Here is a 21266-nt window from a genome sequence, read left to right on the forward strand (position 1 = left end):
TTGTTTGCATCATACCAAAGTGGACTTCATTTAGCACAGTACACAAAAATCAGTTCCTGTTTCTACGTTATCTGAAAACATCTAAAGGAAGAATTCAACTGCCTTAACAATACTGTCTAGTCACCATAATTTTTATACTGTTTCTCAAAAAGCAGACATACCCAAATCCTCTGAACTCGCTGTTTGTTAAAACCCTAGCTGTTTACTTACTTTGCCTGTTGACAACTGTAGTACTGAAAATCTTCTGTCTTCACTTTAAAGGTCCTTCATATAGGTGTACTGTCAACACAGCTAGTCAGTTTGCCTCTGCTTCTATGTACACAGAATTAATTTTCCTTCTTCAAACTACACTGCTCTGAAAAATACACAATTTTTCAACTGTGCTGGTATGCTGGAGGGAATAAAAATCATAGTATTACTGTGACAAGTGAAAAAGGCTTTCTTCCTTTAAGTCATACTACTACTAGCTAGAATACCGTTACACAAGCAAGACTGTGACTCTTTCAGTTTTGGAACACCAGAACACTGTGGGCTACTATTCTTAAGAGTGAAAACCTTGGATAACCACAGGCCTCTGAACTTATTTCCACCACTGCAGCGCAGAATACTGTCAAATCGGTACTCTTACACCCTTCCTGACAGCACAGGTCACAAGCTTCAGTTCTGGTACGGACTGCTGGGACACAAACACTGCTCACACCCTCAAAAAGTCCCCAGTGCAGCCTGATGGCAGTTATTCATCATCCAAGGTTCCCACACCGCATAAAATGAAGATTCCCTTGCAGAACAGTTTTGACTGTTTACAATACCACTAAAACACCGAGTTACTTAAAATCCAGTATCCTGCCTCCCACCTCAAAGTGCCTGTTTTAAGCAGAGTAGATTACATCACTGCCATAGCATCCAAGTGTAAACACACCCCAAAAAATGCCATACAAGTCTCAATGCCCAGGTATGCTAAAAAATAAGGAGGAAAAGAAAATTCCCTCTTCCTTTCACCACAGTGTGGGAACTCTCCAGAAAGGAACCCACAGTTCCGCAGGTTTTTTTGAATTGACACTTAAGAACAGGACACTGACAATTTAAAATGTGCACAGCCCTTTTGTTGCAAATTTCTTAAGAAGGGCAGCAACCACAATGAAAGACAAGGGCAAGAAAAACAGTCACAAGGACACAAAAATACCCACACCCGCTGATCAATGTACTTTAGGTGTATCTTTTATTTACAGAGTGGAGATGCCTAATCAGAACTGGGTAATTCAGCTTTTTTGTAAAAGTATATAAATATATACATGAAACTCTATGAAGTAAACATTAACAACTGTGATACAGTAAACATTCGCTACTATCCTTAAGCTAACAGGCATCTATTAAAGCTTAAATGCTGATTTCAAGATGCCCTCTATAAAATAGCTGTAACTATAGTAAAAGGGCAAAATTCTGTGCCATAAACAAGCTTTTAAAAGAGACTAGTAAAATGTCTTTATTTGTAATAAAGTTTGCCAGGATAAAAACACTGCTTCATCCCTCCCACTCCCTACCCCATAAGAAACAAATATCCCAAAAGCTGCAGAACTGCAGGAAGTACAAGATTACTTTTTTCTTATTATTTACTTCTTTTTTAATTAAAATATTTTTATTTCAGTATTTTATCACATATTAAGGAAACTGCAGAAAATGCAGCTTTATTAAATATTATTTACTGTTATAAAAAAATGTCACATGTATGTCCACGGGGCTGAAGAGATTAGTGGTATTGTATGAGCTATCCCTTTTCCTTATAACCATATACCTTATTTGGAATGATGGAGAGACTTTATAGAAAAGACATTTGACAGCAACTGACGAAAGGGACTGGAAAACTATTGGCAGAACAAAGAAAACATGTGAGAGCCTCTAGACCTCCTTGCTTCCTTATTTTAAAAGCACTTCTGCTTCAGCATTTTATTTGTCTCTTTGCTGTTCCTCATGTTGGAGATGATTCAGGACATAAAGGACAACTTGATAGCAGAAAATGTACTGATCCTGCAAAGGAAAGGAAATCACATCACATGTGAAAAATGCTTGCACCACATAAGTAATTCATTATCATCTGCACTTCACAGGTGCACAGCACTTGATTTCAATACTATTTCTACAGTTAAATAAGAAAGACCCCACAAAACAAAAAACCCACAGTGGAGAAAAATGCAACCTCAATTTAAATACAGGCACTCTCCTGCCACTAAACATACATTTATATGGGACATTTATCCTCGTCTTTCACATCAAAAGCACCTCAGAGTAAGTACTTTATATAAGTAAAAATGAAGACATCAAGTGAATTTAAAGGTCTTGCATTAATGTCAACCAATATACAACTCTGGTGACAGTGCAAAGCCTTACCTTAATCTCAGCAATACAGGTATGTAGGCTAATACATGTTTTAGGGTGTGAGGTGTGGCTAGTAAGTTTTGTAATTTGGGTTTAGATTTTTTTGTATTTTGAGGGCTTTTTGTTGTTGTTAAACTACTATTTGACCATTCCTTCACATTCAAAGAAAAAAGTGCAGATTTTAACAAGACCTTCTGATGTCCCTCCCTAAAGTAGTTAGCTTTAGATCCAGATTATTCCTAAAACTTTCGGCTGAGTATCTCTTCAAAAGAGATTTCAAGACATCTCCAGCAGTATCAGTGATTCATAGCAGCTACAGTTAGGCCTTCTCTTCAGTTCATAATGCATTTTTTAGCCAAAAAACCTCAGCCGATTTCCTCTATAACACATTTTTGAAGATGAAAACCCTGTGTTTCTTTTCCTAAAAACACAGATAAAACCAGCACAGCATGTTATAAATTGCATGCATTTGTAACTGTTAAATGCATCCTGCTACTCACTGATATGCATCTGATTTAATTCTCACAACACAAACGTTCCATTAGAGGGCACAAAGACAATCATCATCGTGAGCTTCACAGAAAGCTTCCGGGCACATCAGAGTTAGCATTCCAATGCCTTTCCTTTAGCATCTATCTGGGGAAGCCAGACTCACCTCTGTCTGAACCATCCCATGTCTCTGCAGACGCATCGTGCGTACCAGGTCTGAGATGTCGAACTACCAAAACAAACAGTAAGTTAAACATTCAAAAAAGACATAAAGGAAACATCCCCACCATCAGACCAATGAATCCAGCTAGGTACGTTAACATCCAGTACTGAAACAACAATTCACTACAGCCTGTGTATGTCTGGTAAATAATCCAGCATGTGCTGTCTCTGGGCAATATGGATGTGGCCCTCCTAAATGCGACACCCTCCTTCACCTGTTTTCTTTCTCTGTGCTCTGGCTGTTTTGCTTACTCTTACTGGGAGCTGAGTGTGCAGAGGATAGAGCCTCTTTGTCCAATCTAACAAAGCACTTTATTCCCTGAAGTCTATAAAATTCTAGACATTTAGCAGATGCTTAGAAACTCCACTGAGCTAATCATGACATAGCTCAACTCTACAAAAATAAGGAAGCTAGCACCCTCCTGTGGATCACCCCAGAAAGCATAATCCCTGGTTGTGCTGGGAAAGCTAAGAATCACAGAATCACTTAGGTTGGAAAAGATCTTTGAAATCATGAAGTCCAACTGTTAACCCGGGACTGCCAAGTCCATCACTAAACTATGTCCCTAAGCACCACATCGACACGTCTTTTAAATACCTCCAAGGAAGGTGATTCCACTAACCTCCCTGGGCAGCCTGTTCCAATGCTTGACCACCCTTGTAGTGAATAAATTTTTCCTAATATCCAATCTAAACCTTCCCTAGTGCAACTTGAGGCTATTTCCACTTGTCTTGTCACGAGTTATTTGGGAGAAGAGACCGACCCCCACCCGCCTACAGCCTCCTGTCAGGCAGTCGCAGAGAGCGATAAGCCCCCCCGGGGCTCCTTTTCTCCAGGCTAAACACCCCGGCTCCCTCAGCCGCCCCTCACAACACTTGTGCCCCAGCCCCTTCCCCAGCCCCGCTGCCCGTCTCTGGACACGCTCCAGCCCCTCAGTGTCCCTCCTGCAGCGAGGGGCCCAAACCTGAACATAGGATTCCAGGTGCAGCCTCACCAGCCAAGCACAGCCAGGCTCCCCAGGAGAGTGATGTGGGAGATGGTGTCAAAGGCTTTACTAAGGTCCAGGTAGACATCCACAGCCTTTCCATCATCCGCTAGGTGGGTCACCTTGTTGTACAAGATCAGGTTTGTCAAGCAGGACCTGCCTTTCATATACCCCTGCTGGCTGGGCCTGATCCCTGGGTTGTCCTGCATGTGCTGCGTGATGGCACTCAAGATGATCTGCTCCGTAACCTTTCCCGGCACCAAGGTCAGGCTGACCAGCCTGTAGTTCCCCAGATCCTCCTTCCAGCCCATCCTGTAGATGGGCGTCACACTGGCTAACCTCCAGTCAACTGGAATCTCCCCAGTGAGCCAGGACTGTTGATAAATAATGGAGAGCAGCTTGGCGAGATTCTCTGCCAGCTCCCTCCGTACCCTCGGGAGGATCCCATCCAGCTCTGTAGATTTGTGTGTGTCCAATTGGAGCAGCAGGTCATGGACACCAGTTTCCTCCCGGACTGTCAGGGGGCGGGGCGGGGCCGGGACACGACAGCACCCTGAGGGTAACTGATCTGGCTATTAAAGACTGAGGCAAGGAAGACATTAAGTATCTCAGCCTTTTCCTCACCCTCTATGGCAATGCTCCCCACAATATCCAATGAAAGATACAGATTATCCTTGGCCCTCCTTTTGTTGCTAGCGTGTATCTGAAAACATTTTTTGTTATCTTTTATAGTAGGGGCCAACTTAAGTTCCAGCTGGGCTTTTACCTCTCTAATTTTCTCTTGGCATAACCACACAACATCCTTAAAGTCCTCCAGAGTTGCCTGCCCCTTCTTCCAAAGGCGGTAAAATTCAGTTCCCCCCCCCCCCCCCCCCCCGAGTCCCAGCCATAGCTCTGTTCAGCCAAGCCAATGTTCTCTGCCACTGGCTCATGTTTTGGCACGTGGGCACAGCCAGCTCCTGCGCCTGTAAGACTGCCATCTTGAAGGATGCCCAGCCTGCCTGGACCCCTGGGCCCTTCAGGACTGCCTGCCAAGGGACTCTGTCCACCGGGATCCTAAACAGGCCAAAGCCGGCCCTCTGGAAGTCCAAGGCAACGGTTCTGCTGACCCCCCCCTCCTTATTTCTCCAAGAATCAAAAACTACCATCTCACGATGGCTGTGCCCAGCACAGCCTCCAACCACCACACCACCCACCCGCCCTTCTCTGCTCATGAACAGCAGCTCCAGCGGGGCATCTCCCCAGGCTGGCTCCCTGACCGGCTGTGCCAGGAGTTATCATCCACACACTCCAGGAACCTCCCAGACTCTTTCCTCCCCGCTGTGTTGCATTTCCAGTGGACATCCAGTAGGCTGTAAAGCTACTTTACATACCCTCATCTCCAGCTGAGATGTTTGTACACAGAGTTTTTGATTCAGTTGCCTGAACATACTTGGGTTGGCTTCTGGCTGCCCTCCAATAGTGCCTGGATCTCTGACGGACTAAATGGCACAACTCTCAGCCCTAATAGCATTTAACACGGTAGTTCCACTGAGTACATCCAGCCAGGTAAGGCAGGCATTTTAACTTCTCCTTCAGTTGCTTGAGTTATCATGGCAACACACCGTTGTTCCCAAGCCATACGACAGAAGACTGCTATGGTAGAAGATGCCATTGCAACATACCCTAGCACATCTGAAGTGGCACCTAACAATGTTAGATTGCTGAGGTGTCAGACAGGATACTTTTTACAAGATTCCCTAGGCTAACCCAAGAACCAGCAGATGTTAGAGCTTCTCACCCTCCCTCCCCCCTCCCCAGGATCATCAACAAAGGAACATTTCACAGGTACTGCCGTTTTACACCCTGATTTATGTTACATTAGGACAGGGGCCCTCAAACTGTTTAACCAGGGGGCCAGCATGCGGATGAAGCGGCAGGCAGTCATCTGCGGCTGCTTGGTTTCCCCCCCAACCCCCCGCGGGGGGGTCTGTAAATACCGGGGGCCGGATTGAGGACCCTGGGGGGCTTGAGGACCCCTGCGCATTAGGACATGGACAGCATGCTACTCTCAAAAGCATGGCATATTCTTTACACAATTGTATAGATCCAATGAAACACATTTCCTGCAAGTCAAAAGCACAGCTCAGCCCATCATCCTCTTGGGTACTCACATCAAGGTCTCTGCTGATCAACCCTAAAATAACGTCTATACAAATAAGGGTCCCTGATCGTCCAATGCCTGCACTGCAGTGAGTTATGATAGGTCCCGATTTGTGGACATGACGCATGTAGGAAATAAAAGTAAGCAGGTCATCTGGTTGAGAAGGGGTGTCATGGTCAGGCCAGGCGATGAAGTTCAGATGGGAAATGTGCCGCACTTCACCTGTCTGAGGTTTAAAGACAACAACAAAATGTAACACATGAGAAGCGTAAAAAGACAAAAGTTAAGCTCCCAAAGGCAAACAGTCTCAGAAGAGAGGGATTTGCCCAATTAAGGTGTTCTGTAATTCAATAAAACAAGAGAAACTATGAGCTAAACTGAAAATAACTAGCAAATAATTGACTAGTACAAGGTTCACTGTGCGTCTAGACTGAACTGATCGCACAGGGCAATGAACCAGCCAGACTGAATTAGTAGTGAATTTCATATTCCTATGTATGTTTCTGTGGCCAAAGGCACCTAGGCAGCCAAAATTTAGTCTTGTTAGCATAACGAAATAATCTCCTGGCCCAACTGCGCTCTCCTATAAAGGTCACAGGGTAGCACAAGATGCAGTGAGGAGGAGTTTCCTAGTAATTATCACTGGGCAAGGAGGAGAAGGCCCGCATTATCTCTTGATACAGACACTGTGACTGAAAGAAGGCAAGCCAGAAGTATGGGTATAAAAATGCCAACACTCAGAAAAAGAATTCTCAGCATGCAGAATTAGATTAACTTACCTGAATCTCTTCTAGCTCCAGCACTCTAATGATAAAGCCCTTCAGTTGCTGGAGTCTTACAAGAGCAAGCCGTAGTCTATCATTTATCATGGTGGTTTTATTGAGTACATCTGGCCAGTAACGCTGGCATTTTATCTTTTCTCCTTCAACTTCCTGAGTCATCATGGCAATCACAGTACAATTTTGCTCCCAAACCATCTGCCAGAAATCTGCTACGGTAGTAGGGAGAGGTCCTTGACATGCAATGTACACAAACTCCTCATTCCCCACTGGCATGCGAATGAAGCTGGCATTGATGTATCCACCTTCAATCCCAAGAGGTACTCTAGTGGTATCATCTGCAATCCCCACAGAAAAAAAATACTTCCATGTTATGTGTGCACATAATTAGACCTTCACACAATAGAGATGCTGAGCCTTACAGGCTCAGATAGCGAACAGGATTTTGTTACAGGAAATCTACCGACAATAATATACATGTCTGTTTTTCCAATTTTACATGGGTAAAATTGACAAGTATTTTCTGGCTCCATACGTATACATCATTTAAGACACAGGATCTGCTGAAACAACTGAAGAATCTGTGAACATCCACTGCTACCTAATACAGTAGTCTATTGTTCACTGATCTTAAACCCCTTTATAAATGCTTGCTTTAAATGTGTAGAAAATGAGTAGTAGATTTGATTTTTCTCTACTCAGCAGAACTAGTATTGGGAAATCAAACCATCCCACTCCTGATCCAATTCATCTGACCATACAGGTGGTGACAAAATATCAACTGTGAACTTCAGATTAGTTAGGACTTACAAGGCAGTATGTTTTTGTATCTATTCTTTTTCCTATTCTCCTTTGCTTGTCCAATCAAACACTGATCCAAAGGTTTTAAGTCCTGAAGGTTCTGTAAAGAAGCAGTTACATGGGCATTAGAAAGCGCTGAACGGTAAGAGTGTTAAGAGCAGTTATGTAACCAAGATTTCAACAGACAGAACCATTAAAAAAAATCCTAATGTGGATATGCAAAATAATTCGGTCACAGGAAGGAATCTAATTTCACATAGCTAAGAAAACGGAACAAAGTAAAAAAAACCTATTATCCAGTGAATATTTTATCTCATTCTCCCAAAGAAGAGATCTGTAAAACGTTTGACTTAAGATTTCGGAAAGGCTGTTTTCACACTTAGCAGCTAGATTTCACAGCCTTTGTTTACCTTGTCTATGCCTGTTAACGTCTATTCATTTGAAGAAAGAATGATGTAAACACTTCTGAATTGAATTCCTGGTTCAAACTAACCTCATCTCCCAGCAGCTAGTGGGGGGAAGGGAGAGAAGTCTTTGGTAAAAGAAGTCTTTAAAACCCTTTAGAGCTGCAAATTAAAGAGCTGTGGTATTTAAAGCAGTGATGAACCAGCCATTCTATTTCTAAGTGTTTCATGCTAGAAAAAAGGTCTTTGAAGGACAAATAGTTACTCACTTCAATCTCTTTAGAAGGGACTCCCTGTTCCAGCAATCCACGCAACATCCTGATCACTGACTTCAATTTGGCTCCTGAGTATTTGCCTCCAGGGAGCACATCCACTGTAGGGAGTGCAGAGATCTCTTCATTTGTCACTGAAGGGATACCTAGCAGAAGAACAAGACCGATTGATATAAATAAATAGCTAAAACTAGTGAAACAAACTCTAGTGCAATCTTGGATTTCCTTGTTGCTGTCCACCACTGTATTACCTTGTTTTCCCTAGAATGTGTCCATACACCAGAGAGAATACACAAATGACCTCACAGTTTGACAGGTAAAACCAAATTAACTAACAAAACCAGTATGATGCAAAATCAGCTTTGATGAATCCAGGAACCAAAGGGAGTATTTTCCTGAACTTCCAATACATTCACTGAAAGAAACTTCAAATACATTTAAAATTTAAGTTCTTCACACAATAACCTACAAATCTGATGAATTCAGAATTCTCCACTTGAAACATCACAGTCTGTGACTTCATTTTTAACACACTCAACATGTCTTCCAAGTGGTATTCACAAAATGTGTTAAAGCAATCTTTTTTTCAGGCCTTCTATCAGGCCTTCAGTGTTTCTCTGAAGCACATCAAAATTAATAAACCAAGAATCTCTCTGGTATCACAATTAAAAGTGTCTTAGACGTAGTCTAAAAGTTTACCCAGACTATCTTTTTTTTCTGTTAATGAACGCAGAGAAAAAGCTACTGTATATGAATTTCAGGAACTCACAATTCTAACGCTACCTCAAAAAGAAAAGTCTAGATTCTGCCAAACCCATCACACTGAGCAGTGTTCCAGTCTGCCACTCTAAGCAGCAGTGGAAAAATGAGAGTCAAGACAAAGAAAAAATATTACCTAATTTGAGCATGGAATAGCTGGTATGTGAAGCACATAATATATCAAACTGATCACGGACAAACACCTATACTGTTACAGCTTTTGTCAGACTGATACTATGGAAGAAAGCATTTCAGCTAGTTTCAATTCTGCTACATCTACCTGCACAACATTGCCAATACTTCTTCCTATTAACTCTCACACGCTTACTACACAAAGCTGTGAAGAGCCTTTCCAGTGGGTTGCTGAGCTGCTACATTTCCCGTTATACCTGTCATTACACCCTCAAAACACATCCAGGGCCTTTTAAAACTAACACCTGACATTTTGTCTATGTAATATGATCCTCAGTTTTCCACTGATTATTTATTAAAGTTCTTGCCTTTATTTACACACTCCTGGCTGACTGATTCAATCGGCAGTTCATCACTTCCCCACGTGATCTCATCTTCATCTGCTTGGCTCAATGGAGGTTGTTGAGGAGATCTATAAGAGGACAAGGTATGGAAGTAAGAAATAACACCTAGAAATAACCAACAGATTGGCAACTTACTAAAAAATTGCCAGAAAGTAATTTATAGCTACGATATTTCTGAACTGGATTTATACCAGTAACCTCAAAAAACCCATGAATTTTTTTCCTTTTTTTACATCCCCAGTGAGGATTTGTAAAAGATAACAGTGGAAAAAGAGCCAGAAATACATTGATCTAGTAATAACTATCACTGCAACTACTTTCAAAGGCTAAGCAGTCAGATAACATCCAATACCATATTTGTAACATTCACATAATTCACTACCTATACACTAGAATATCTATTTTCAATTGCAAGGTTTTAGCTTTGTTGAAGATGGTGATATATGTATCAAGTATTTTAGGCTGCTTGTGCCAAATCTCAACCATAAACTCGCCAGAAAATTAATCAAAACAGAGGAAGAAGTATATACACTTTGACTGAAGTGTCACTTAGACTAAGGACTAAAATTATTTCACAAAGAAAAACAATCTTGGGATTTCCAGAATTCAAGGTGGCTCAAAGAGACAACTAGTAACTTGGGCAGGTGTATCCTTAGTTTTCCATGTCAAAAAAAAATAAGCCCCAAGCACCCAAATGGAACAGATGGACCAGTGGAACTATCCGGTTTAGTTTCTGTGCTCTAAACCCAGAAGAAGTAATACTAATGAAGCCTGTAAAGATTCAAACTGAAGACAGCATTGTTCGAATGTTTTCCTCACATGCAAGTACCAAATTTTTAGTACAATGCAAATTAAGGTACTTGGATGTATTTGAACAACAGCCCAGTTACTTGTTATATCTACATATCAAAGGAACAAATAAATCTAGAGCATAGTAAGCCACATAAAGCGGACCAGTATTCAGGCAAATTATAACCTTTTAAATAACAAGAATAGACAGAGAGCAATTAAACAGGGCACTGCACAGATATTTCATTGGGTTTATTTTGGTTTGGGGGTGGGTTTTGTTGTTGATATTGTTCTACTCTCATTATAACACATCCCTTTTGAAAGTTTCAGACTTCACAGGTTTGCTTTCAAGCCACACTAGAAAATAAATCTTACCTTTCTGGCAAAGCTTTTACTTCACAATAGTCTTCACAACCATTTACATGTGTTGGCTAGTAGAAGAAATATTTCAAAACACATTAAAGGACATAGTTATAACACTCATGCACGGTAAATTTTAAGCAATTAACAATTACATGGACTATTTCTGAAGGGTATTAAGTTCAAAGAAGCACATAATGAAAGACCTTCCTCTTTTAGACATCTCATTAACCCAAAATAACAGACAAGAACACTGAGCACTTGGAAAGAGGCTCTACTGTTACAAAGCCAAAAAACTACTTAAAATCATTCCTGACTCACAGTAAGTACAGCCATCTATATTTTCTCCAGCTGATTTTTTTTTTTTTGTTTATAATACTTTAAAACACTTTATGAGTTAAGTTCAGTAATGAAAATGTCTGCCTCCTGTCTAACCACCATTCCTATACAGGACAGAACAGGGCTTTACCTCTAAATGACAGGTACTCCTACATATGCCTTCCTCAACAAATGATGAAGAATCAGCAGAGAAGGCAGCATTTTGATCCTCCTTTCAAGAAGAAGCTCTACAAAACCATTTATACTTAACAGGCCAGCTTGCAAGTTTCCACTGCCATACTCTGAGAAATTTACTTGTGGATCTCCTAGAGCACACTGACACTGAGCCAGATGCCCGACTTGACTCTTGGCTCTACTAACGGGACAGAAAGCTACAACAGCCAGGATGCGCTGGATAGACAAGAGTTCTCCTGATCTGAAATAGGAGACAAAACCCAGGCATCTAGTGACTGATATAAAACAGGACATGCAATAATGTACGGTAAACCACATACAAAAATTATTCAAGTTAATGAACATAACGTCGCAAAAAGCAGGAGGAAAGGAAACCTCAAATTTACATTTTGGACACAGCACTGCTTCCCTTCTTTGAGCAGGAATCAAGGATATGTTTTAGATTAAATGCCTCAAATAACATTAAGAAAGGTAGTTCATTATCACTCTTTTTGGAAAAAAAAGTAAAAAGAAAAAAGGTGTTGGGCTTTATATAAGAAATAGTGTAAAGTAACTAAGCTTTGCTCTCTAATATAGTTAATGTATGATAGAATAATGATACGGTATTTTAAAAAAAATAAATGTACACCATTTACAGCTACCACGGACAAAGGTGTTTTCATTTAAAAGACATGCAAAGTTATTTCCACAAGTTTTATGGCCATAAGAAAAATGATAAATTCAAAGACCATCTGAGAAAGCAAAATCAGCAGACTGCCAGCTTCTTGCCATCCCACCTCTGAAAAATCTTCAGGCAAAGATGACCCATCACAGTCTGTGTCTTCAGACTTATCTTCTGTCAGCTTTCCATTCACCTCTGCTGGAACAGGAAAATCAGGAGATACAGTATAAAAATCACCAAAATACACCCAGGAGTCACCTTCTCACAGATGGAAATTCTGTTACACCTGCCTTGCACTACACAGGGAATACAGGTGCCAGAATAACTAAGAAATATCTTTTAAGTCCCTTTGCTACCAGTGTGCTGGCAAAGAGGTCTTAATGTATAGGATAATCAGACTTCAGGCTTCTTTCTTTTTTAACTGGAACAGCTGTCATTATATGTGAGGTTGTTTGCATACCTAACTATCTGTGCCACAACATAATGGATGGACAGGCTAGTACTAGTAAGTTATTAGATTCCCATGTCGACAGTGTTTCTACAATTCAGTTACGTTTAGACCAGCAGTAGGTCTAAACCAGGATTCTACCTGCTCTTTGTATTAAGATGTGCCAGACAAAATCTGACTTGTATCCGTCTGCCACAGTAGTTCCCTGCTGCCCTATCTTATGGATTCAGTGCAAAGTAGGCCAGATCCTAGCTACAAAAACTGAAAGTAGTGGAGCTCCAGTGATATTCCTCAGCTGAGGTCCTGGCATAGCCAGACCCTCAGTTCCCTGACTTCTAACATAATGACCAGTGACAATAACCCAATGAACCTGAAGAACAGCAGAAGAGCTGAAATAATTATAATTTTGAAAGGTATCTCACGAGTTCTAGAAGGAACCTCTACAAGAGTAGCAAGCATCTTGCTGCACTTTTGGAGCACATATACATAGTGCGACACCACAAAGGAACTACAAATTCTACTCTACGCTAAATTTCAGTTAATAACTGGAGCTCAGGTGAAGGAATGAAGGCAAAGAAGGGTGTACAGATAGAACCAGCTATTGAAAAAAAACAGTCCTTCTAAAAAAGACAAAGCAGGTTGGCAAATTGTTCGGTTTTGAGAGATCTCAACACATTTCCAAGTTGTGCAATCTGCAATCAATGAAATGCTGAAATGCTTCAGCATTTCAACCCAACTGCAGCTGCAGAACCAGGTACCTAAACAACATGAATTCCACTCAAGAGACAATTCCAGAATGGGATTCATTTTCCTAGATTACATAAAGCAAAATCCAGATTTATCAAACCAGAACCTGACTTATTAAATCGCATCTGATGTTTGCTAGGATCAGCAACTATTTGTTCCATCAGAACCATGTGTTCTACCTGTGAAACTTTTGAGTTCACACATCAGTGTCAACTCTCCTTGCCAAATCAACTGCTTACTTGGCACCTGATTTCAAGAAATATTTTGCTGTTAATAATATGCTTTTTAAATGGCTCACGCTACCTGGCAGGTGATCTTCTAATGCAGCCTTCTTGAGATGTAGAAGGCTCTGAGCCTCTGAAGTTGCATTATTACGATTTAAGAGGTTCTGGGCTTCTTCATCTACAACATCCAACAGATACTGGACAACTTCATTGTGATCATCCTCGTCATAATACTCATCATCTGGAACCTCTGTTTCTAAAGAGAAATGTATAAAATGACTTAGTATAAAATGACAAGTTTTCCCAAAATAGGATGTTTTTTGGGAAAAAATCAAAGGGGCAGACACCATGGCATTATTTCTAGCTGTTCTCATGGCTTTCCTTCATTTCTCTCTAACACAGAATCCTACTTCCAAAAATCTACCTCCAACATCAACTAATTCCTCTAAAGCTGAGCACAGGCCTTGGAGATGATCTTCTGAAACTGACTGCCACCCTAGTGTTGACTTATTTCAGCCTACTCAACAATGCCTCGATTCTCTTGTATGCTAAAGACAATATTGCTGTCCCCCATCTCACCTCCTCTTACCTGACTTGTCACTGTGTTTAGAAAAATCTGACATCTGATTGGTAAAGCCAAGGGAAGGTACATCTCCAGATCCTGAGAGACTCATTATTCCTTTTGTGTGATGGATATTGTTTTCTGTGTTTGCCTGAGAAGGTCCCAGGACACCATTGCCATTTAACTAAGAGAACCAAGAACAGTACAAATTAACTCTTACAGAGTCTGGCAGTTTGTTGAAGCATCAAGCAACCCTTAAAAAGTTCACTGCTCCACTTAACAACAAATAAGAAATGCTATTCACATATTCTCATCTGAGACAGCTGGGTGATGGGTGGGCAGTTTTTAGGTGTTAGAAGTTTCATACGAAAAAAAGCAAATAAAAAAAATTAAAGCAAGTAAGAAAAAAACCACATGATGATGAAGAAGAAACTACTACAAGAGAACACGTAATAGTATTTCACATTATTCTAAACATATGCAGGCTTCAATTCTTTTGGTCCCACAATACATCATTTCCCAGAAAAAACAAAGGGGGGAAAAAAGAAAGAAAACCATCTAGTAAATGTAACATGCAAGTATCTGCAGAAACTGAACAGAATGGAGTTTTCTGGATCATAACCTTGCATCCTTCTCATAAGACCATTCGTCTTTTGATGAAGCAGTCCCAAAGAAAGAGAAGATCAATTAAAAAAATCGTGCGTATTTCTTACAATGACTGCTTATTCATGTCAACTGGTAATAGTGAGTTTGTATAGCTTCATTAATGGATTGTTTATTTATTTAAAAAATGTGTGTGAAGTAGATCCTTTTCTCTGGTTAATGATAATAGGCACAACTGAGGAATATTTACCTTGGGCCCATAAGCATCAGCTTCTGTTTTATCAGAGGGATCCCCACAGGAACAGCCTAAATAAAAATGGGGGGAAAAAAATAACTTCACAGCAACTTTTTCACAGAAATTAAATTAGCTCCCTTCAATTATTTTCGTAACAGAAACAAAATATTCAGTAACATGTTACAAAATAACTAACATTTCTGCCTGCCTGGTTATTGGGCATTGCCAAACTTATGTCTGATGGACTATATTCCATAAAGGGTTTTTGAATATTGTGTTCAATGGGATCAGAAAGCATGAATGCTAATACAGGTAACCAACTCTGAACAAAGAGAAACGTGTTGATAAATAGCTTAACAACATACAGTGGTAATGCACCCTTGGGAAACAGGGCACGATTCCCTTTTCCTTTGAAATGTACAAAATACAACCCCACAATCACCCATCACTATCTTACCCACCACACACCCCTTGACCCCAAATATCATCTGACATCTGGGTCCTTGTTCAAACATAGCCTTCTCTTCTTGGTAAAGAAAGAGCGATACCATGCTATCAGAGACCACTGCCTATCCTAGACATTCCATTGCTAGTACAGTAAACAAGACAAAGTGGAACCACTAGATGGTATCTACCTAACTACCAGTTAAATCCTGGATTTTCATATATGTCACACTTTAACAAACAAACAAACTTGTACATGAAATAACTGAAGGCCAACAGTAACCTTTATATCTTGTTGTGAACCTATGTGTGACAAGTCATCTACAGGAAGGGAGTTTTAAGTAGGGTTTTCCAAGATTTGGTTACAAGGCTTGCTCCTAATGAATATCTTGACTAAATCTTTTGACACAGAACATGTTATACTTGGAAAATATGTGAGCAACAATAAACTGTAGGAGTTGCAACAATTTCATAAGGCAAGATCGATACTTGAAGTTAACTAGATACATTAAAGGAAGCATGAAAAACAAGACTATAAAGAATTAAAGACAAATGCAAAGTGCAACATCTCAAATAAAAAGCAAATGCTTAAGATGGTAAGTAACTGCATAAAGCAGTTGCTCTGCACAGAAGCAGATGTAGGTGGTAAAGGGTCTTCAAGTCTGAGTGAACAAGGAACTATTTAGGAAAAGGAAGGTGATCTCACTTGGGATGTACTAACAGAAATGCTGTCTACACAACTCTGGAAAGAATTCTTCCTGTCTGCTTGGCACTGGTGAACCTCACTCAATGCCATGTGCATGACCAGAAGCATCACACTTAAAGAGGAAAATGGCAAGAGGTAAACAAACTGGAGGGGAGCAATAAAATCAATTTAGGCTCCTTTAGTCTTGAAAAAGAGAAGATGAAAAGGAGACATAAAGACCTTTCAAATGTAACAAATCAGTACTTTTATGCCTGGTCACAAGAAACAACAGTAACATTATTGTTGTTGTTATTATTAACAATTATGATGATGATAATAAATTGATTTTTTTTTAAACTTGGAAGACTCAGGCTTGATATTAGAGATAATTTCTAAAATACAAGAGAAATGGAATCATAAGCTATTGCTGAATCTCTTTTCATAAGAGCTTCTAAAAGCAAGATCAAGCAAACACCTCCTGCAGCTGATCACAGTAAATGGAGTTGTAGTGTAGCCACCAGACCAGGATGGTATCTTAAGGCCCATATCAGTTCCTTCATTTTTGTAAATACGTGCATTTCATTTGCAGTAAGTAAGCAAGCAAATCTTACCATTAGCTTTCATTGGCCATGGATTTGAGCTATCAGGGCTTTTGGATTTTGGAAGCACCGCATGACCATCTCTATGAAAGGAAATGTTTACAAAAACTTTTATTTAAAAAATAAGTAAATCATAGTAATCACCAGATATTGACGTAAATATGTACTATCAGTAAAAACGCTAGTCATGCTTTCTATCACAACAGTTTTGGAATACTTAAAATATTCAATGAGAGAGATTAAGCACTGATAGCTGGGTTAGTTCCAACTTCAAGGAGCACCTAATAGCTGGTTAGAGCTGGAACTTCCCTCTAGATTCTGACAAAATGATTCAACCTTGCAGCCTCAGGACTTTGCAACTCCTTCCCCTTCTGGGATAAAACAGAGTGGGAACAAGAAAGGGAGAGAGGAAGCAAAGAACAGCAGGCATGGCTGGAAGACTTAAAAAATGAAGTAAATGTTTCCGTCCCAGGTAAATTTAAAAACAGAGTAACATGGAGAGTTTCAGACTGCTGTATTGCTCTAACAGAAGCAGCAGGCATCAGTGAAAATACAGCAGTGCACTAGGATCTGCGCCGTAGGGTTTTGACATTCACCAGTGTGCTGGGACATCCAAGTGACAGTAGAACTATTTAAGTGTGAAACATTTCATCTCCTTTTTGTGATTACAGAACCCTCAGTTGCAGTTTTAAGGAGTAATTGCATTTAAATAATCTGCATCATACTTTGAAAATGGTACTCTGAACACCTGCACTTCCTAGCTGGACAGTTTCCTCCAAGAAACACAAAGCACCACTAGTACCAAGTACCCTTCTGCTCCACCGAAGCACAAACCTGTGACTACACAGACCCTTTTTGTGGCGTCAATCCTCAATAACACGCCACCTAGTACACCTCTGACTTAGCTGTCATGCCAGGAACATGTTTCACCCACATACTCATGCAATCATGCAAGAAAAACAAAAGGTACAGGGAAGCATTTGCTTCCAAAACACACCTGGTTGCTTTGAGCACCACTTTTGGAAGGTATGTTTCCAGCATTCTTTTGGCTTCTTTCAGAGTCATTCCCTGTGTGCTTACTCCATTAATGTAATGGATAATATCTAGCGCACGGAGACTCTCCTCTCTGGCAGCAACCGATCTGGGGAGGATGTCACTAATATACACAACTTGGTAAATGCTGTCATGACCTCCTGATAACAACAAACCTTTGCAGGAAAAAAGGAAGGGGGTGGGGGATAAAAGTCAAGTTCTTTCTGCATAACTGAAGGGGAAAAAACCTGCTTTAGAGCAAAAAGCAGTATATTTCTGTGTTACCTAGCTCCTCCTTTTGGCACATTAGTGTAATATCAGGCAGTAAATGAGGCAACACTGGCATCTTGGGTAACTCCAAAACACGGCCTAGCACTAATCTTACAGTCTTTGGGGCAGCACGGAGAAAGTTTACTGCATCAGTATGACTCATGTTAGTGACATCAATGTCATTAACCTGCGAAAATAAAAGCAACAAAGATGTCCTTGTTAGGTTCCAAGTAGAACAGTTAGCATTACTGCAGAAGCATTTATTACTGTTCCTATTGTTGGCATGTGACATTCAAGGACAAAAGAGCAGATCGTTTATCAACAGCAGTTGCAGTTCATAATACTTACCCAGGGAGAAAGAACACATAAATGTAACTGAACGTTTGCAAGTGAAGAAACAAGTTTAGTGTCCAAATGACAAAACATTAAACAATCTCAAGTAGTATATTATTTTTCTGCTCCCATTTAAAAAAATTGAATGCTGAAACTGCAGAGGCCAACACCTGAAGTCTGACTCACAACCTAATCCAATCTGACTTGTATTTGCCTAACTTACATTAAGGTTTAATAGTATTTAGCAGCGCTTTAGTGTCCTGATCTAGCAATGACTCACATGCTCTGTGTTATGCACTTGGTTACTATTGCTCACAGTCCCTGCAAGCCTAAATGCAAGTTTTCAGTTGATCAGAAACTCATACTGTAAGGGACAGGATGCCATTTTAGAGGGACCTGGACAAGCTCGAGAAGTGGGCCCACATGAACATCTTGAGGTTCAACAATGCCAGGTGCAAGGTTCTGCCTGGGTCGGGGCATCCCCTGGTATCAACACAGGCTGGGGGATGAAGGGACCCTGCAGAGAAGGATTTGAAAGCACGGCCAGCAGGTTGAGGGAGGTGATTCTGCACCCTCACCTCTGCTCTGGTGAGACCCCACTTGGAATACTGCATACAGCTCCAGAGTCCTCAGCACAGGAAAGATGTGGACCTGTCGGAGCTGGTCCAGAGGAGGGCCACAAAAATGATCAGAGGGATGGAGCACCTCTCCTATGAGGAAACACTGAGAGTTGGGATTGTTTAGCCTGAAGGAGAGAAGGCTCCAGGGAGACCTTATTGCATCCTTTCAATACTTAAAGGGGGCTTAGAAGATAGGTGGAGACAGAGTATTTAGTAGGGCCTGTAGCGATAGGACAAGGGGTAATGGTTTTAAAATAAAACAGCGTAGATTCAGACTAGGTGTAAGGAATACGTTTTTTATAATGAGGGCGGGAAACACTGAAACACATTGCCCAGAGAGGTGGTAGGTGCCCCATCCCTGGAAACATTAAAGGTCAAGCTGGACAGGGCTCTGAGCAACCTGATTAGTTGAAGATGTCCCTGCTCATTGCAGGGGCACTGTACTAGATGACATTTAAAAGGTCCCTTCCAACCCAAACTATTTTATGATTCTATGATGAACATCTGTACTACGTGATATGTACCTGGCAAACTCTTCTACAGCAAATCTTTTAAAATTCATTTCCTAACAACATGCTAGCCATAGATTTATTTCATCAACCACCCCTCCACATACTTTGCGACCCTCTTACTTAATCAATGAATGCTTTTCCCTTGAAAGCATTTTTTGCCATCATGAATAGGGGTTGCACACATGCTTAGCTGTCAGACATACCATAACTCCCTTCAGCAATCCTCTCACATGTTTTCATACTTGTATTTCTTTTGTCTAATTGCTATCAAATTATGCCTCTCAGAAGCTTCATGCCTTTGTTCCTTTAACCATATCTACTTTGGCCCACAGAGTTTTCTTTGTTTCTTTTTTTTTTTTTTTTTACTTAAAAGTTGTCCTCTTCCTGCATCTGAAAACATTAATATTCTCACTTTTATCAGTCGGTCTCCAGGTCGCAGTCTCCCATCACTTTTGGCAGGATCCTGAACAATGTCGTGTATGTAGCACCCAACGTTATCGTTACCTTTGGTCACTGTAAAACCCAGACTACCCTTTTCTGACTTTGCCATAGTGACTCGGAGCTCTACTTCCTAGGGGAAGAAAACAGCACTTTACAACACAGGCAAACAGAAGCAATTTGAGGGATTTACTGAATTTAAGACAGTCAGAAACAGACAACTGATTTACCTATTGGTTTAGAGTGCAACACAAGCCCAGACAGTACCAAGATGTATCTTAGCAGGCTCAGCTTAGCTGCTTCAAGCAAGCACCTCTAATGAATTCAGACAGACTACTATTTTGCATGAAATTAACCTTGGGCCAAAAGCCTACAATCTAAACAAAATTGTGAAGGTAACACCAAAACTGACACCTTATTTTACCCTCAACTAGCTGTCACACATAAAAAAGGCTCAATATTTTTCCAAAAAGACAATGCATCAGGAATTATTCAACTGAAGAAAGTAGGTGCACCTATATTCCTACAATGAGATACAATACCATAGCTTTTCTCGGAACCAAAGACACGGACAAGTTTTGCCTATTTTAGTTTTCATTAATTTTGTTTTGAAAGATACGTATCTGCCTCATTTGTATAGAAATTCACAGAGCACCAGAGGAAGATTTGAGAAAAACTTCTGAAGAAGAGACTAAGAAAAGGACAGTTTGTTCCTTCTCAAAATGGAGTATGAGCTAAAATAGCTTTGTAACCTGAAAGACCCCCACAACTGAGACACACCAAGGCTCAATTTTCATTTTTTTCAACCTGTGAATGGATTATGTGAGTGCATGGAAGGAGAAGTCCCTTCTGATACACAAGACATTTCTGGGGTGGCAAGAAGCTCTCTCAGAAGAGTCTCAAAAATCTGCTGCATTTTGCAGCAGAGCAGCAGTAATTCTTTAGGATCCATACAAATAAATGCAACAAACAACAGGGTCTCTTGATGTCCCTGCTGCCCAATTTATCCTCCAATCTCAGAACAACCACATAGAAAACTAAAAGGACAGAAGCAAGATATCTGCTGTTTAAGCTTCCTCTGAGTACATGGTTTAGAGGTAGGTAAATATTTAATGCCACATTTTCCAGGCTGAAATGACACATGAAATAAGACATATACACAGCTACCTACACACACATGAACGCCTCCACATTCACAGAGGGAAATATATCAACTCCTCAAGAGCTCAGACACAAAAGGCCTGCAGACATTTGTATCAGCAGCTGCAGTTCACTGGTTACAATTTGCACATGTATGTGTGCCATGTATAAGGCACTTGCCCAGGTTAGTGCAAGCATAACCTACAGCTATCTCATCTGTAAATTAATATGCCTAACTCCTATACAGTCACTCCCGATACCATGGCTAAAACTTCTAGATGGCTACA

The 21266-nt window shown here is 40.6% G+C and overlaps 1 protein-coding gene across 6 annotated transcripts in view; it reads right to left on the reverse strand.

The window, feature by feature from the left end:
- Positions 1–1196: 1196 nt before the first annotated feature.
- PTPN13 (protein tyrosine phosphatase non-receptor type 13) overlaps positions 1197–21266 on the reverse strand; it is a 126516-nt gene continuing 106446 nt past the window's right edge. For 5 of the 6 annotated variants that reach the window (XM_055796983.1, XM_055796985.1, XM_055796981.1 and 2 more), the window contains 16 exons: positions 19814–19972; positions 17952–18123; positions 17632–17842; positions 16647–16717; positions 14922–14977; positions 14096–14252; positions 13586–13762; positions 12203–12285; positions 10929–10984; positions 9729–9832; positions 8467–8615; positions 7803–7893; positions 6993–7330; positions 6224–6439; positions 3029–3091; positions 1197–2025 (listed from right to left, as the gene is read on the reverse strand). In XM_055796983.1, the coding sequence (XP_055652958.1) occupies positions 1945–2025; positions 3029–3091; positions 6224–6439; positions 6993–7330; positions 7803–7893; positions 8467–8615; positions 9729–9832; positions 10929–10984; positions 12203–12285; positions 13586–13762; positions 14096–14252; positions 14922–14977; positions 16647–16717; positions 17632–17842; positions 17952–18123; positions 19814–19972 (2184 nt within the window). In that variant the 3' untranslated portion in view covers positions 1197–1944. The remainder of the gene's footprint in view (positions 2026–3028; positions 3092–6223; positions 6440–6992; positions 7331–7802; positions 7894–8466; positions 8616–9728; positions 9833–10928; positions 10985–12202; positions 12286–13585; positions 13763–14095; positions 14253–14921; positions 14978–16646; positions 16718–17631; positions 17843–17951; positions 18124–19813; positions 19973–21266) is intronic. The other variant, XM_055796984.1, reaches the window with a different exon arrangement.

This window comes from Falco peregrinus, chromosome 2 (assembly GCF_023634155.1).
Source record: "Falco peregrinus isolate bFalPer1 chromosome 2, bFalPer1.pri, whole genome shotgun sequence".
In the NCBI taxonomy this organism is placed as follows: domain Eukaryota; kingdom Metazoa; phylum Chordata; class Aves; order Falconiformes; family Falconidae; genus Falco; species Falco peregrinus.